The sequence below is a fragment of the Gopherus flavomarginatus genome, chromosome 15 (genome assembly GCF_025201925.1).
Source record: "Gopherus flavomarginatus isolate rGopFla2 chromosome 15, rGopFla2.mat.asm, whole genome shotgun sequence".
Classification (NCBI taxonomy): domain Eukaryota; kingdom Metazoa; phylum Chordata; order Testudines; family Testudinidae; genus Gopherus; species Gopherus flavomarginatus.
In genome coordinates, this window is record NC_066631.1 from 3,510,053 (window position 1) to 3,527,389 (window position 17,337).

The following is a 17,337-nucleotide window of genomic DNA, read 5'->3' on the forward strand; positions in this document are numbered from 1 at the left end:
GGGGCCCCTGGAGCAGGGTCCTTCACTTGCTCCGGGGCCCCCGGAAAACTCTTGCGAGGCTGTGGCCCCAGAAAACTCTTACGAGGCCAGGGCCCCCAGAACTCCTTCCATTCCAGGTCTTCGGCGGTGGAGGGTCCTTCTGCTCTGGGGCGGAAGGACCCTCTGCTTCCGAATTACCGCCAAAGGGGGACCCGCCGCCGAAGTGCCAGGTCTTTGGTGATAATTCAATGGTGGGGGACCCCTGCTGCAGGTCTTCAGGGCACTTTGGTGGCGGGGCCCGGAGCAGAAGGACCGCCCCCCACCACCGAATTACTGCCAAAGCAGGGCCTCTCCGCCGCCGAAGAACCCAGGCCCCCTGAATCCTCTGGGCAGCCCTGCACTTCAATCTCCCTGGACATTCTAGAACAGATTGAAAAGTAACTATTCTTGAACAAAAAAACCTTCAGAAACAGACTTCAAAGAGAAATAGCACAACAAAAATTCACTTGCACATTTAACACCATTAATTTGGGCTTGAATAGGGACTGGGAGTGTCTGGCTCACTACAAAAGCAGCTTTGCCTCTCCTGGAATTGACACCTCCTCATCTATTACTGGGAGTGGACCACATCCACCCTGATCGAATTGGCCCTGTCAGCACTGGTTCTCCTCTTGCGAGGTAACTCCCTTCTCTTCATGTGTCAGTATAGAATGCTGCATCTGTAACTTTCGCTCCATACGTCTGAAGAAGTGAGGTTTTTTACCCACAAAAGCTTATGCCCAAATAAATCTGTTAGTCTTTAAGGTGCCACCGGACTCCTTGTTGTTTTTGTGGATACAGACTAACACGGCTACCCCTGATACTTAAAAACACTTGAGAATTGCGCTGAGGGTGCAGGTCTCAGTCAAAGTGTCAAATAGGGATATCCAAAGTCATTGGGTAGGAGGGGGCCAGATTTGCTTGGATCCCTTGAAAGTGGACTCTGTTGTTAACTGGCCTGTGCACAAAAACAAAAGCAAGTTCAGCTTGTATAGACTTGGCTAATGATTCCTGCAGGCTTGCTGGGGTTCAGCGGCATTGAGTTTGCTATCACAAGTTTTGACTTTTTGCAAAACAGTCCAACAAAGTGGTGTGGATGGCAGCCTACCAGAAAATCTTGGGTGAGGAAGAGAAAATTCTGTGAGAAAACCTTTTCGGGCTGGTCCTGATTTTGACAAGGTGTTTGAAGTGTGCATGGACACATCTCACACAGGCCTGGGAGCAATACTAATGCAAGCAGGTGAAGACAATAAAAAGCCTCCTATTGCTTTCTTAAGTAAAAAACTGTCCCCCTTCCCCCTACAACGGAATTACTCTGTCACAGAAAGAGAATGTCATGCAATTGTTTGGGCAGTCAAGCAGTTAAGTCAATCTGTTTAATAGGAAGCTGAGGGCCCTAACACACTACCCTCCCTTGGTACGCCTACACAGAACCAAACCTACCAGCTGGAGTACAGCTCTCTGGGAACACGATATGGACATTGTACATATTAAGAGCAAAGAAAATGCAGTGACAGATGCACTGTTGAGGCAAGACGGTTCTGAGATGACACATAAGGATTAGCCAGTGGCTTACCCCACCGCGTCAATGTAAGGGGTAGGTGTGACCCAGAGACCTCTTGATGCCAACAGGCAGAGGGCACAAGTAATGCCTGGGGTTTCACAGGGACCCCTGGGGTCAGGTGTAGGCATAACAGTTCAAAGGGCAGCTTGTGAGGGTCTCCACTATGAGCCAGTATCCCACTGATCATCACAATGATTGCAAAATGGCCGTATGGATAATATTTAAGGAGTTAGTTGTGTGTCCATATTGGCAATTATGTTCTCAAAGCCTGGGAGTTAAGGCAAATAAACAGGAGAGGTTCCTTTCAGGCAGGGGCTAACAGACTGAACAGACTCCCTATCTGGGCATTGTGCACTTCACATTAGAGGTCCATCTGCATATGGAGCCAGGTCCTAATCAAGAGCTTGCAAAAATCTACAAGAAAGAAGCATATAGGAAAAACCAACCAGCAGGGGGCATCCTGTTTACAAGTAATGACAATGGGTCATTGGAGTATAGAAGGAGGGAGGGCAGAGGTAACCCTATGAATCTTTCCCCAAGGAAGCAAGTTGACAGTGTGACTTGTCTCATGGTAGAAAGATCACAGCAAACTGTCACTGAAAAACACTGGAAGGACTTTGGGGAGAATATCTAGTTCGTTAAGTCAAGCTTCTAGAATGCATGTTATGAGTTTATTTTATATGTAACCATTTGTTTCCAGTTACGTCTTCTTGCAATTATTTGAAATCTCTACTCTTTGTTTGCGAGACTTTGGCTTGTTTACACTATAAACATATCTAAGTGCTGAGAGTTGAGCAGAACTGTGATCTCAGGTGTAGCTGGCAAGCTGGGGTGCACTGTTCCTTTGGGAGTAGCGTCTGTGAATACAGAGAGTGGCCAGTAGAACAGAAGCGGGACACTCCGGGTGGGCACTCAGAGGGCTCAGGGGAGGGCTGGCAGGTGCCTATTGCTAACCTGCGAAGGGTCAACAGAACCCGTGAAGGCTGAGAGGGGTGGGCTTGTGTTGCCCAAGGCTGGTGGCATCGGGGACCTGACCTCTGGCAGGCATAGGCAAGACTTCCTCACACCAAGGGCAGGTGGTCACGAGGTGCCTCATAATGCTGGTACCTCTGGAGGTGACATCAGGGCACTGGCACAGCTGTGCTGGGAAGGGTGCATAACTCCTGCCCACACTATGCACCGGCACTGCCCCCCTTTCCTGAGCTCGAAATCAGCTGGTGCTGGGAGCAGGATAGGGGGACGATCTCTTTCCTCTATCACATTTATGAAACTGAGTTGTTTGTCTCCCACCATCTCATCTCTTCACCCACCCAGACAGGGCCCTCACACGTCGCAGTGCCACTTCCCGAAAGCACAGCTCAGGCAAGAACCTCTCGTCAGCTTCACAGCGAGAATGGGATTTTAGAGGGAGATTTAAACAACATCGATAAAAGCCTTTCCTCTCCATTCCTAGTGGGGCACCTGGTTCTTGTCTTTGCATGACCTAAATGCTTTAGAGAGAAAGGACAGGCTTGTGGCCTGGTATTCATGAGCCCTGGGTTCAATTCCCTGCTCTGCCATGGGCCTTGGGCATGCCACTTAATCAGTGCTGCCATCTGTAAAACAGGGATAATCACAAGTGATGCCTGGATTATAGAATCTCAGGGCTCAAAGGGACCTCAGGAGGTATCTAGTCCAACCCCCTGCTCAAAGCAGGACTAATCTGCAGACAGATTTTTGCCTCAGATCCCTAAATGGCCCCCTCAAGGACTGAACTCACAACCCCGGGTTTAGCAGGCCAATACTCAAACCACTGAGCTATCCCTCCCCCTTGTCTTTAGATGGTGAGCTATTTGGGAGCTTTGTGTGCAGCCAGCACCTTGCACAGTGGGACCCTAATCTCATAATCCTAACTATACATATTCAGTGATGTGGACTAAATTAGCTGTTACCACTCAAGAAAGAGATCTTGGAGTCATTGTGGATAGTTCTCTGAAAACATCCACTCAATGTGCAGCAGCAGTCAAACAAGCAAACCGAATGTTGGGAATCAACAAGAAAAGGATAGATAATAAGACAGAAAATATCATATTGCCTCTATATAAATCCATGGTACGTCCACATCTTGAATATTGAGTGCAGATGTGGTCGCCCCATTTCAAAAAAGATATATTGGAATTGGAAAAGGTTCAGAAAAGGGCAACAAAAATGATTAGGGGTATGGAACAGCTTCTGTATGAGGAGAGATTAATAAGACTTGGACTTTTCAGCTTGGAAAAGAGGTGACTAAGGGGGGGTATGGTAGAGGTCTATACAATCATGAGTGGTAGAGAGAAAGTAAATAAGGCAGTGTTATTTACTACTTCTCATAACACAAGAACAAGGGGTCACCCAATGAAATTACTAGGTAGCAAGTTTAAAACAAACACAAGAAAGTATTTTTTCCCCCAACACACCGTCAACCTGTGGAACTCCTTGCCAGAGGGTGTTGTGAAGGCCAATACTATAACGGGGTTCGAAAGGGAGCTAGATAGATTCATGGAAGATAGGTCCATCAGTGGCTATTAGCCAAGCTGGGCAGGGATGGTGTCCCTAACCTCTTTTTGCCAGACACTGGGATTGGGTGACAGGACATGGATCATTTGATGATTCCCTGTTCTGTTCATTCCCTTTGGGGCACCTGGAATTGGCCACTGTCGGCAGACAGGATACTGGGCTAGATGGACCTTTGGTCTGACCCAGTAGGGCCATTCTTATGATCTCGGCTGGGGTCTTTAAGGGCTACTGGAATATCAATATTTGCCAGCAGAAGGGAAGCAGGGCCTGAAAAGGACCTTGAGCTCTTTACTCTTGCTATAGGAATTGTGCCAGATGGATGAGGAAGGAAAAGAATTTCAACCCCAATTATTCCACTGTATTGAATGCAGATAGAACAGAGCAGAGCAGCAGCTGCAGTAACCTGACACACCATGGGGAAGGAAGTGGTGCTGTTAAGTTTGGGTTGGGTCACGCTGCCCATTTTCTCCCATCAGTGCCAGTACAGCAGCCTCTACTGGCACCATTCCACATCTCAGAAGTGGGCATGGAGCATGTGGGTGGGAAGGAGGGCGTGAGTCCCCATGGCCACTGATCAGGGAGAGCTCACCCTGGCAGCTCAGTGGCAGATGGGTGCTGGGCACACCTCCCTTTGTCCCGGTCTCGCTCCCTCTTGAGCTATCCCCTCCTCCCCTAACAGGAGGTGAGACGTGTGCCTGCCCACCTCCAGCTCAGTAACAAGCCCCACCCTGACTGCGGATGGTTTGGGATAACCTCAGAATGGGTCACTGCCCACCAAACGCAGGCGCGTCATTCTGTGGGAATCGCCATCCATGGCTATGCACTCATGTGCGCCCATCGCTGGGCCATCCAGGCACCATGCCAAACTGCCCAAATGCCAGGGTGACAGACATCAGATAGACAGACGCGTTAATATCTCAACTCAGCCTAAAGCCACGAGGAGTCGCACTGGCCTGGGGTTTACTGGACTCCTGTGCCAGGCCAGGTCTCAGGCTGCCAGTCCCCAGGATGAAGTGGGTGTCTCTGTCGCGTGGTGTTGTGCAACCCAGAGCAGGGGGAAGGGCTGTGGCACTGAGCAAAGGAACTGAAGCAGGCCTAGAGCAACCCCCTGTCATCTTAGCCCCTGCCCCCAGCCTTGGTCCCACAAGCTGGCCGGAAGCACCATGCCTCCTGCCAGGAGGGACCGGACTAGTTGGACCTGTCTCAGGCACCTGTCGCTCCATCCTGGAAGGAAGAGCTCTTTGCTGGGGCTTGGAGAGGCACCTGGGCTGAGGAAGAGAGGGGAGGGAGGAAAGGGGAGACCACTATGGAGGAAGATAGAGAGGAGGGTGGGAGATACAGGAGCCATCTACTCCTACCTGGCTTCAATGACATGGCAGTGCAGGGCCCTCTTCTGGGGCTCCTCTAGCACCTTCAGCTCCAGGCAGATCTCTCCCTGAACCTCTTCATTGGGGTCCACGTGCGTCAGGTTGATCCAGCTGTCAATCCCTGCAATGGCGGAAGAGTCTGTAACTAGCAGCCTTCCTCTCCCTGACCCACCCACCTTGGGGGGCTGACGCAGCAGGCCAGCTGCCATGCTGGCCACGTGTGATCCCTGCGCAGCCCCCACTCCATGCCACGGCAGAGACCTTAGGGGTGCTATCCGCAGAATGGCCAGCCCCAAACTTTCAAAAATCACAAGTCAGCCCCCTAGCTCCCCAAAATCACAAGATTGGTTTAAAATCAGGAGATCTACAAAACTATCACAATAGCCAGGGGGTCTCTTCCCTCGTCTTCCGGGTGCCCTTGGATGGCACTTGCAGCCTTTTCCCCAAAGCAGCAAAAGCGAGAAAACCACTTTTCTTTTGAAAAGGCAAGTGGAGATTCTTTCGTAACCACGTGACTCCAAGAGCAGGGACTTGGGTGCCAAACAACAGCTGGAGAGTCAGCAACACTGGGACAATGCTGCCAGATGACCTGCCCTCTCCACCTGCTGTTACCCTGCCACTCTGGGCTGCTGGGGGGTGCTGCCAATTCCACAAAGCAGGAAGTCACCAGACAACCCTGACAAGTCGCTAGATGTAGCTGTTGAAGCTCTCAAAAGGAGTCAAAAAATGTCACCAAACAAGATTTCCAGATAATTCAACAGAGAACTTTATATACATACATATACACACACAGAGGCAAGTACAGTCCCAAACTCATTCACAAGCAGCTCAACGGTGTTAATAAAACCCACTCCGTGCTCTCCTCCTACATTCGGTTGCATACCAGAAGCAAGTACAGCAATACACGGTCGCTGTCAGGAGGGCGCCCACTGCTCAGCGGGAAGGGTGCTCTGTACACGGCAGCCCAGCATGGCTGCGGTTGGTTAATTTCAACTGAGCCTCCCTTCCTCGCCGCCTGGATTTGTGCCCACAGGCTAGTGGAAGGGAGAGCCCAGAGCTAGGGGGAGGAGGGCATTTGCCTCACCTGAGCTCACACTGCAGGGAGCCAAGAAAGTAGATTTAAAAAATAAAACTCCACCAGCCGGACCCCTTCCCCCTGCTTCCAGGGGAAGGGGCAAAGGGGAATTGAAATCAAGCTAGCTCCACCTTTGATCCTGCAGTAAGGGCTTCATCTCGGGGGGCACAGTGTCCCCCCACCCCATTGGGACACATGGCCCTGTCTCATCCCACCCCACTGTCCATCCATGTGGCTCTCCTCACTGGCTAACCTGCTTCCCCCGCCCAGCCCGCTTCATTAGCCATCTTTCCCTGCATCACAGGCTGTGCTACTTACTACGCAGCAGCGAGAAAGAACATGTCTGGGTAAAAACACGTCCTGGGCCTGGTGCTCTCTCCAAAGTGTGCCTGGCTTTAGCAAACTATTTAATTAGCCTCCACAAACTTATTTTCCTCGCATGCGGATTATAGTGATCTCAGCCCGAGAAGCCCTGGAATGTGATTCCTTCCATGGACACGCTCCATGGAGACGCAATGACATTAACTGGGTGTGCAACAGAACGTAGGAAGAAGAGCATGGAATGGATTTTATTAACACTATCGAGCTGCTTGTGAATGATTTTGTGACTATACATGTTGGTGACGTCTTTCTCTGAACGTCACTGTTATTGGCAGTGAAAGTCACTAGATTTCTCACTGGTCATTTACTTTCTCGTTAGGGAAACCAAAAAGTCACTAAATCTAGTGACAAACTAGCTAAGCTGGATACACGCCAGGGCCCTGCTCTCTGGGGGAGGCTAGGATCTGAGCCAGGCCTCACTGGGGTTGCCAGGCGTCCGGTTTTTGACTGGAAGGCCCAGTCGAAAAGGGACCCTGGCAGCTCCAGTCTGCATCGCTGCCCAGGCCATTAAAAGTTCGGTTGGTGGCGGGGGTGAAGGAGGCTTGTAGCAGCTCTCTTTGTGGAGCTCGGGGGTGGTGTGAGCCTGGCAGGCAGGGGGTGGATCCCTGTGGAGGGGCTGGGAAAGGCACCCAGCGGCAGGCTGGGGCCGGCAGGGTTAACCCTGGGCAGCAGCCGCCAGGGTGGCCGGGGGCTCCCTGCAGAGCGGGTTTTGTGGCCTTTAGGAAGTACCTTCAGCCCCCTTCCTACCCAGCCCACAGAGAGAGGAGCCAGCCCAGCTCCCCAGGGGCCGCATGCAGCCACCAGTAGGGGAGGGGGCCAGGGCAAGCTGCCATTGCCTGCCCCGGGCCCAGTAGCCCACTTCATGGGGGCTGCTGTGCCGGGCTCGTCTCAGGACCATGCGGCAAGCAGGTGAGGGGCCGTGGCCTTGTCAGTCTCCTCCTGGGATGAATGGGCTGCACAGAAGCATGAGGCTAAAGTTGGCCTGCTCTCCCTGGGAATGGGTCCGAGCAGAGTCGGGCAGCAGTTGGGTGTGGAGGCACCAGCCAGTGGCCAAACTGGGGGGCACGAAGGAGAGGGGCTGGAGGGTATTGCAAACAATGGGGACAGGAGGAAGGGGCCTGCAGCAGCACTCTCCCTAGAGCTGCTGTGATTTGGGCTCTGCTGGGGAAGCAGTGAGCCAGGGGGAGCAGTAAGCCAGGGGGAGCAGTGGGGTGTGTGTATCACTTGTGGGGAATTCTCTCCCCCCACATTCCAGAGAACAGGAAAAACTTTTGTCCCTGGTGCGCTGGCAGAGCCATGTGTCCAGGATTCACGGCAGATCGAGCAGCCTCTGAGACCCAGGAAATGCTAGGGCAGCCTGGTGTGGCTGCTATTTAAGGGGCCACCTGACATCAGTGCCTCCCGGAGCCCGCACCCCAAATCCTGTCCCATGCCCCAACCCCCTGGCCCAGCTTGGAGCCCTCTCACGCACCCAAATCCTTGCCAGAGCCTGCACTCTACACCCCCTCCTGCACCCCTTGGCCCCAGCTTGGCGCCCCCTCCTGCACCCCAAACCCCTCATCCCTGGCCCCACCCCAGGTGCACACCCAGCTGGAGCTCTCCCTCCCTCCCGCACTCAAATCCCCTGCCCCAGCCCGGTGAAAATCAGTGAGTGAGCGATGGTGGGGGAGAGTTAGCAAGAGACGGAGGAGCGGGGACGGGGCCTCGGGAAGAGGTGGGACAGGGAGCGGGGGGGGGAGGGGCGCGGCGAGGGTCTTAGGTTTTCTGAAATTGGCAAACCCAGGCCTTGCGGAATGGCCCATAAATTGCCAGTCTGGTGCCTGCTGCGCTGCCTTCATAAGACACACTGCAGCCCCAGTGCCCCAGCACCCACCTCGCGGGTTCGACGAAATCCATTCTTTGCTGAGCGATATTTTGCCAATGACATCATCGTGCCTGCAAGGAAAGAGAGCCAGGTCTGGGCAGAGAGTGCCTGGAATTAACTGCCCTGCACGGCCAAGGAGCAGGGTATCCGGGGCCAATCCACGTCAATGGGCTTCCTTGCATCACCCCAGCTGTTCAGGGCCATCTGTGCTTTGCTCTGCACAGCCCCACCAAAGAAACCGACTGTCTGTGTCTATCTACGGCCGTCGTTACAGTAGGGAGCTCCTCATGGGAGCATCAGAGAGCCTACATCTCTTGAAGCCCGTCCTGTGCCTCGTCCACGAGGTCCTGGAGAAACCAGTCCTGGGAAGCAGAGAATTTCTCCTCCATGGGCTTCTCCCACAGCCATCCCTGAGGCAAGCCAATGGCCCAGCCAGCCCCAAGCTCAGATGCCCTGACTGTGAAGGAGCTCTTGGGTGGGGGATGGAAGGGGGTATTTGTGAGGGAATTAGGGTAAGTAAATACTCTAATAATCCTGCTGCCTGTGTGCTGCTGAGTCAGCACGGCTGGCAGAGGGGCCAGTCCCAGGGAAAGGATGGGCCAGCATGTGGCACCAGAGCCCAGGGGCAGATCCATTGTTCCAAGCAGAGCCTGGCTCAGTAAGACCCACTGCATGTCATTAGCGCTCTGAGCCCCAGCCAGACCCAGGGTCCTCTCCAGACCCAGAAGCAGCCCCCCATGACCTCCCCAGCCCTCCCCTCTTACCCAATGGTGTCCTCATCCAGCACGTAGAAGGCGAGACTGTGGAAGCCCATGGGCAGGTGCAGGGTGTACTCCTCCCCCCAGAAGGGATTCAGGTTCTTCCACACGGTAGCAGTCCTGCAAGCAGACCACAGGGGTGGGTGAAGTCAATGCCAGGGGCCGGGACCACCCCCCTGCACAAGGCAATCAGGCTTGCAGGAGCCGAGTCAGCATTGTGGGTCACGGAGCAGTGAAGAGGGTTGTGAGAGGAATCACAGCGGGTGGACCCAGCCGTCACTGTGGGAACTACAGGCTCAGTCTCTATCCCTGGGGGTGCCCTCTGGGGCAGATTTACTCTAGCTGCTTTATCCCAAGGGCTGTGGAAGGAGAGGCAGAGGTTCTGGCCCTGTTGGGTGATTGAGAGATCACCCCAGACTGTCACAGATGCCATCCGGACCCCACAGCTCCAAGAATCAAGAGCATGTGCCACGCACGTGGACTCACCAAACGCACAGAGGTACACACAGCCCCTGCCAGAGGCATGCAGCATCCACTGACGCACAGAACTACAGCCAGCACACACACACACACACACACACACACACACACAGAGCCAAAGGGACGTAAATGTTACCAACAATCAGTCACGCAGCTACTGCCAACACATATCCCCAGCAGCAAACAGCCCTCACCAACACACACAGCTACACAAGTGCCAACTCACGAGCACACGCACCCAGATACTGCCAACATGTACAGCGCCAGGCACACACACCAGTCCTGGCGTAGCCACCCAAAGGCTGCCCAACCCATGCGACATCACAAGCCTGCCATATTTTCTGGAGATCAAACCCACACAGCTGGTCAGGCACGGCTCAAGCAAACTGCAGCTCCCAGTTCTGGCAGTCCCACAGCATGCTCTCAGAGCCTCCTTTTCTGCAGCAGGCTGCTGGCCCAAGGCAGGCACTGCGTGTGGCACACACCCCTTGGGACTTCCAGACCTGGGGCTGGCTTTACTGCTGCTTCAGTCCAGCGTGGCAGGGGGGGCGAAGGGGGGAGCATGAGCTGGGGAAGACTGTACAATCACCTTTGCCACACCAGCGTCAGGGCCTGTGCACCCTCCCCATCCCAGTTAATAGTTTCCTGGGCCCAGGAGAAATCCTCTCAGCTCAGTCTCTCCTCAAACCCATCTGAATGTCTTTGAGGAGCAATGGCAAGGCCCTGATACCCATGGAAACCTCCGCACTGGCTGGCTTCAGTGCCCTCACCTCCAGCGAGGTGGATGCTGCAGTTGGCTCACACCCCACTGAAAGTAAGAGTAAAATAACAGAGTTCAATAACAGAGTTCAGCACCTCTGCAGCAATTTACAGCATCAAGGTGCCATGCAGACATGAGCCAGTCAGCCCTCCTGAGCCCCCAGCAGCAGGGAAGCATCATTATCCCCATTTTACAGATGGGGAAACTGAGGCACAGAGGGCCAAACTCATCCGCTGTGGTTCATGAAAACACAGCAGGAATTAATTTAGCCCAGAGAGATTAACCAGCTTGCCCAAGGGGACACAGCAAGTGGGTGACTGAGCTAGAGTTCATGACTTCCCAGCTCCCCATCTCATTTCCCAGGGCTTGGGGATTCACATTCAGACCGAGCAGCTCCAAAGTCTCTCAGCTAGCAAAAGGCTGGAGATTCTGCAGCCTTGGGATCGGATTCAGGGGAAACCAACTGCTGCACCCTGCAGAGGGGAGATGCTCTGCTGGCCTCCAGTGTGTGAGCCCCACACCCATGGAAATCCCAGTCCCCAACCTCATCACACGGAGCTGAGCTGAAGGCTGCAAAACTGTCCTTTCCAGGCAAAGAGAGGAGCTAGCTGCCTGGCTGTGCATGGATGGAGAGTGCTTCCAGGAGAGCTCCACGGTGCCCGAGCGAATGAGGAACGCAGCCTTGGTGCTGGGCTGAGAACAAACTCCCAGTTCCAAAGGCCTGGAAAGAAAGGTCTGGATCCAGATTTTGCAAGCCCCCCACCCCCTGAAAGACATTCCTGGACCAAGCTTTCCCCCCAGACACCAGTCCCAGTGCTGGCTGGGATGTGGCAGTTCCAAGGAGCAGGAGGTTGTTTTCATTCTCCCCTGGCATTATGAGCAGGACATGGGGTGGCTTCCCAGTGGGGAGAACAGTGCAGTGGCAGCAGGGCTGGCGATGAGCCTGGGCCAGGTCTGGGACGGCTCAGGAAATGAAAGCTGGGGGAGGGGCAGGGGAGTGATTAAGAAGAAGGGGAGAGAGACAGAGTGGAAGAGAAGAGAGGGAGGGAGATGTGCTGGGCCATGTGTGAGGGACCATGGATGAAGCTGGAGGACCCAGGCCCCTGACCCTGTATTGCTCTCCTGTGCTCACCCCCACACCTCTGGCCAGATACTCCCTCCCTCCCCTCCAGCGAGCACCCGGTCAGCTGGCTGCCATCTCTCCAGAAGGGGGAATAATTTATGGATTTCTCCATAGTAACCATTTCATCACTGGCCAGCTCCAGAGCAGTGGGACTTGCTGCGGGACTTGGAGCACCACAGCAACCACGGGGGCAGGGTGGAGAACCAAAGGGGCAGAGGGAGTGAGCTCAGCCCGGAGGATGCTGCCAGCCCCCAGGGAATCAGAGGGGAGAGTCTCCTCTGTCCAGAGAGCAAGCAGGGGGCTGTGTGCAGCTAGAAACCACCAAATGCAGCTATAACCAGGGCTGGTTCAAGCAACCACGCCCGTGCCAGCACTGGGACCACCCGATGGCCTCACGCAATGGCACAGCATTGCCACCCCCACCTGGCCGCACACCTGTAGCTGCAGCCCCATCACCCTTCTCACCCTGTGAGCTCCGGGAGCCAGCAAGTGGAAGAGCAGAAAGGGCTCCATGCCACAGGGAGGCGCAGTGTGGGGTAGGGGAGCACAGAGATAAGAGTCATCATGGTGAACAGGGCAGCGTGAGAGCATGCTCTCAGCAGCCAGCCTAGGACAGGCAGAGTTAGGGCGGGGGACAAGGAGAGACAGTTGGGCCTGGAGTTGATTCCTCTGTGCAATGTGACGCTGGGCGCATCATCCCTCATGGGGTCCTCTCTGGCCTGACCAGACACGCTGGAGAGAAAGGCACCTGCAGAGCTCAGAGAGCTCCCCCACTGTTCACACTCCAGCGCCTCCCATCCCAGAATCTCAAAGTACCTTGCACAGGCTAATGAGCAGTAGGCAGGCAGTGTCATCATCCCCATGTCATCATCCCCACTCCACAGATGGAGAAACTGAGGCACAGAGCAACACAGACCTGCATTTTCAGAAGTTGCAGCTAGTTTTTGGCTGCCCGATCTAACACATTCCGGGCCTGACTGCTGGAGATACTGCAGGCCCCAGCACCTCTGAGAAGCAGGCTCCAGGTGTTACAAATTGGGCACCCAGAATCGAACACTGAAATATGTGATCACATTTGAAAATCTGCCATAAGTGACTTGCCCAGTGTGTCAGCGACAGAGCCGGGGTTAGAACCCAAAACTGCTAAGTCCCAGCCCTGGGCCTTATCCACAAGATCACCCTTCCCTCCTTGGTCCTGGGGTCCTGTCATTTCCCCCTCGAGGTCTGGATTACAACCGATCCCCAGAGCTGCAGGACAATATTTCACCCACCGCTTCTCAGGGCACAGCGGGGGAGACCCAGCCAACGTGACCCACTCAGCGCTGGGCCGGAGGCTGCTGATAGCAGCAGGACAAACAGCTGAGCTTGCAGCTTCCTCCCCTAATGCAGGGTGGGCCAGGTAACTGCTCAGCCCTTGATAAGCTCCTTGGCGTGGATGAGATTCTCGAGTCTCTGTGGCTGGAGACCTCCACCCAGTGGTTAAGGACCTGCTAGGTCACGTGATCCCAGGCGCTGGCTGGCTGACTCCAGTAAGGCTAGAGCATGGTATGGCTCCAGTTTAAAGGCTGTCTCCTGCAGCAGGTGGGCCAGGGGTGCGAGCCCTACAAACAGCACATCCGCCCCAATGCAGCCAGCCAGAGACCCCATCAGCACTGCCAAGGTAACCATGCTGGGGGCAAGCGGCCAGGCTCCAATATGGCTCCATCCCCTGATGGTGGTGGGACGCAATGGGCTTTAACCCTGTCCCCAAATACACTGAAGCCATGAGCAAGGGCTGGGCCCTTCTCAGCAGAGTGCAGACCCCCCAGGAAATCAACGCCTGCAGAGACAGCTGAGTGAGCAGAGACCAGCGCTTTGCTCTGCACACCAGTCTGTATCGCACTGGGCCACGTCACCCAGCATCGAACCCCGGCAGTGCCAGTGCCCTTCCTTGACTGTGCTGGCCTGGCCCATCCCCAGGGCCCCCAGCACGGCACACTCACCTGGCTACCACCTCGTTGTCGACTTTCACAATGCAGTAGGGGTCGCTGGTGCCAGACCTGGGGAGAGAAACCAAATAAGCAGGCAGATTAGTATGAAGCAGGGTATTGGTATCTGTGATGTCAAAGCGCCTCCCGCAGGACTCTGCAGCCCTCCAAGGTCACCAGGGGGAGCACTGTTTGCAGAGCATTTGAAGAAGGCAGCTAGATCCAGTGGGTGGTTCTAGCTGCGAGCTGGTGCGCAGCACCTGTAACAGGCATAACAGAGCCTGGCACAGGCAGCGAGATGCTCTGCCTTGGTGGGGGAGGAGAGAGGGCATTCCATCACACCAGCAAGATCCCCAGGAACCCTTGGGGTTCACCCTGAAGGGCACCGCTGCTTCCCTTCATCGGGGAGCCTGGCCGGAGCATGGGGTAGCACTCCCAAAGGAATGTCAGCTGACCTGTGCCCTGGTCCTTTAAGGTCTGCTGGGCTCCGTAAGAGGCAATGCACTGCATCAGCACAGCTTCCCACTGCCCTGGTGAAAGCACAGGCCAGCAAGCACAGGGTCCCTTTCCCCCACTTCCCATCCCCCAAATCCCTTTCCACTCCTTCTCCCCCCTGACATATTGCATGGCCTAGTTGCCACTGCTTTGACTCTTCACATCCTCTGGTGCCAGGCCCACCAGAGACAGCAACACTGCCTCCCCCTGGGCTCCATGCCATGCTGCTAAGGGTCACTGCTCCTGCTCCAGCCAACAGAGCCCTGGGGAAAGCACAGTCCATGCCACCAGGAGCTCGCAAGCCAGCAGGGCAGACAAGGTGGGGAATCTTGGGAGAGTCAAAGGGTGGAGCTAACTGGCAGTTCTCTCTGCAGGCTCGCTCACTGATGTCTGGATCACAAGGAACTGAAATTCAAAGTGATCTTGATAAATTGGAGAACTAGGCTACAGATAACAAAATGAAATTCAACAAAGCCAAATGGAAGGTGCTCCACTTAGGGAAGAGAAACCAAATGCACAAATACAGACTGGGGGATAGCTGGTTGGGCAGCAGCACTGCTGGGAAGGATCTGGGAGTTGTGCTAGATCACACCCTCAGCATGAGTCAGCAATGTGGTGCTGTTGCAAAAACAGCAAATGCAAGTTCAGGTTGCATTAACAGAGGCATAGCCTGCAAGTCATGGGAGGTGATAGTACCACTCTACTCCACACTGGTTAGGCCTCAGCTGGAGTACTGTGTCCAGTTTTGGTCACCGCTGTATAGACAGAATCAGGGGCAGCAGGTGTGTATAATTTTTGGTGGTGTCCAGAATGGCTCCAAGTCCCACCCCTCCTCCCCCATCCCCCCACACCTGCCTAAGGCTCTGGGAGGGAGTTTGGGTGCGGGGTGCAGACTCCAGGCTGGGAGTTGGGGTGCAGGACAGAGTGTGGGGGGTGTGGCATTTACCTTGGGTGGCTCCCGAAAGTGAACTGCACACCCCTCTGGCAGCAGCTCCTAGGCGGAGTGAGGGGGGCAAGGGTCTCAGCCTGCTGCTGCCCACATGCACCGCCCCCGCCACTCCCATTGGCCACTGTTCCCAGCCAATGCGAGAGGCAGAGTCAGTGCTCGGGGTGGGGGCAGCATGCAGAGACACACACCCCTAGGGCCACAGGGATATGCCACCCGCTTCTGGGAGTGGCACAGAGTGAGGGTGGGCAGGAAGCTGCCTCAGCTCCGATGTGCTGCCGGTAGCAGCCAGGGGCCCCTGGACCCTTTTAAATCACCCGGGGGCAGCAGGCAGGGCTGGGAGACACTCTGGGGGAGGCACGCAGGGGCAGCAGGTGGGGCCGGGGGAGAGACCCAGTCCCAAACATTGGTGGAGCTAGGCTCCCAGGCCCTGAATATTCCTAGAGCATGGGCATCATGGGCCCATATAACTTGCTGCCCTTGGACAGGATGTGAAGAAACTGGAAAAGACCCAGAGGTGAATGACAAAGAAGACCAGAGGGCTGGAATGCAGCCATATGAGCAAAGGCTGAAGGAACTGGGTATGTTTCGTTTGGAAAGAGGAGATTAAGGGGGGGACATGACAGTGGTCTTCAGATACTTGAAAGGCTGCAATAAGAAAGAAGGAGAAAACTTGCCCTCTCTTGCCACAGAGGGCAGGACAAACGACAATGGGTTCAAACTACAGCAGAACAGATTTAGATTAAGGGCTTGGCTACACTTGCAAGTTAGAGAGCATTAAAGCAGCCCCAGACACCCTAACGCATGACCCATCCACACTGGCAAGACACTCAGAGTGCCTGGACTCTGCAGCTGGAGCGCTTCTGGTGCTCCACCTCTTGGCGAGAAGCATAATGCTTGGTGTGCCTTGGCTGAAACGTCCGGGCATCAGTGTGAATGAGGTGTTGCTTTACTGCACTCTGATCGGCCTCTGGATCCCATAATCCCCTTAAATCAAGTGGCCACTCCTGTCACTGTTTTGGAAACTCTGCAGGAATGCGGATATGCCCTTTCAAAGCTCTTTTTGATAGCTGGCTGCTTATCTGCTCCGGGACAAAGCGAACCATTACTGTGGAATGTTGTGTGTGAGGTGGGTGGGGGGAAAAGGGGGTCTGCTGCTGTCTGAACTTACATGACAGCATGCTGACATGCTCTCAGCCCCCCCAAAACCCACTTTATCTCCCCTCGCATACACACAACACACTCCCTGTCACACTCCACCCCACCCCCTCCATTTGAAAAGCATGTTGCAGCCACTTGCATGCTGGGATAGCTACCACAATGCACTGCTCTCTGTGGCCATTGCAAGAGCTGCTAATGTGGCCATGCCAGTGCGCTGGCAGCTGACAGCATAAGCACTCGGCAGCGCTTTCTCTACTGTGCTCTCTGAGGGCTGGTGTAACTCCCAGGGCTCTACATCTGCAAGTGTAGCCAGGCCCTATGTCTCAGGAAAAACTCCCTAGCTGTAAAACAGCAGGACAATGGAACAGACGCCCAGGGAGGTCGTGGAAGTTCCTTCCCTGGAAGTTTTCCAAAGGAGTCTGGAGCCATCTGTCTGGGATGGTTTAGACACAACAACTCCTGCATCTCGGCAGGGGTGAGACTAGGTGACCTTTGCAGGCCCTTTTAACCCTAAGGCTCTAGGGTTCTGTGGCTCTAAGGAGAAGTGACTCTTCAGGGGGCATCTGAGCAGAAACCGTGGGTCCAGGGCAGATTGGGGTGGGCAGGGGGCAGCACAGAAGAAGAGGCCAAGCCTTGCATGGGGAAAGGTGCCAAAGGACCATCTCATTCACCTGGGCCAGCGCTCCACAGGTTTCAGTGCAGGTGCTTCCCAAAACCCTCAGGCCTGCAGACTAGAACAGGAATCCCAGAGGAATTGCTTTGTGCACGGTATTTGAGGGCTGCAAGGCTTGGCTGGAATCAGGACTGGATACAAAAATTTGGATCTAGAAATAGTCATTGCTT

General features: G+C 54.7%; 1 protein-coding gene across 1 annotated transcript in view; it reads right to left on the reverse strand.

Moving 5' to 3' along the window:
* Positions 1 to 17,337, reverse strand: part of RASAL1 (RAS protein activator like 1) — a 140,497-nt gene that overhangs the window by 86,140 nt on the left and 37,020 nt on the right. Inside the window, exons 3-6 of the mRNA XM_050923892.1 lie at positions 13,908 to 13,964; positions 9,569 to 9,682; positions 8,814 to 8,875; positions 5,476 to 5,605 (exon numbers count right to left, since the gene is read on the reverse strand). Of these exons, the coding sequence (XP_050779849.1) occupies positions 5,476 to 5,605; positions 8,814 to 8,875; positions 9,569 to 9,682; positions 13,908 to 13,964 (363 nt within the window). The remainder of the gene's footprint in view (positions 1 to 5,475; positions 5,606 to 8,813; positions 8,876 to 9,568; positions 9,683 to 13,907; positions 13,965 to 17,337) is intronic.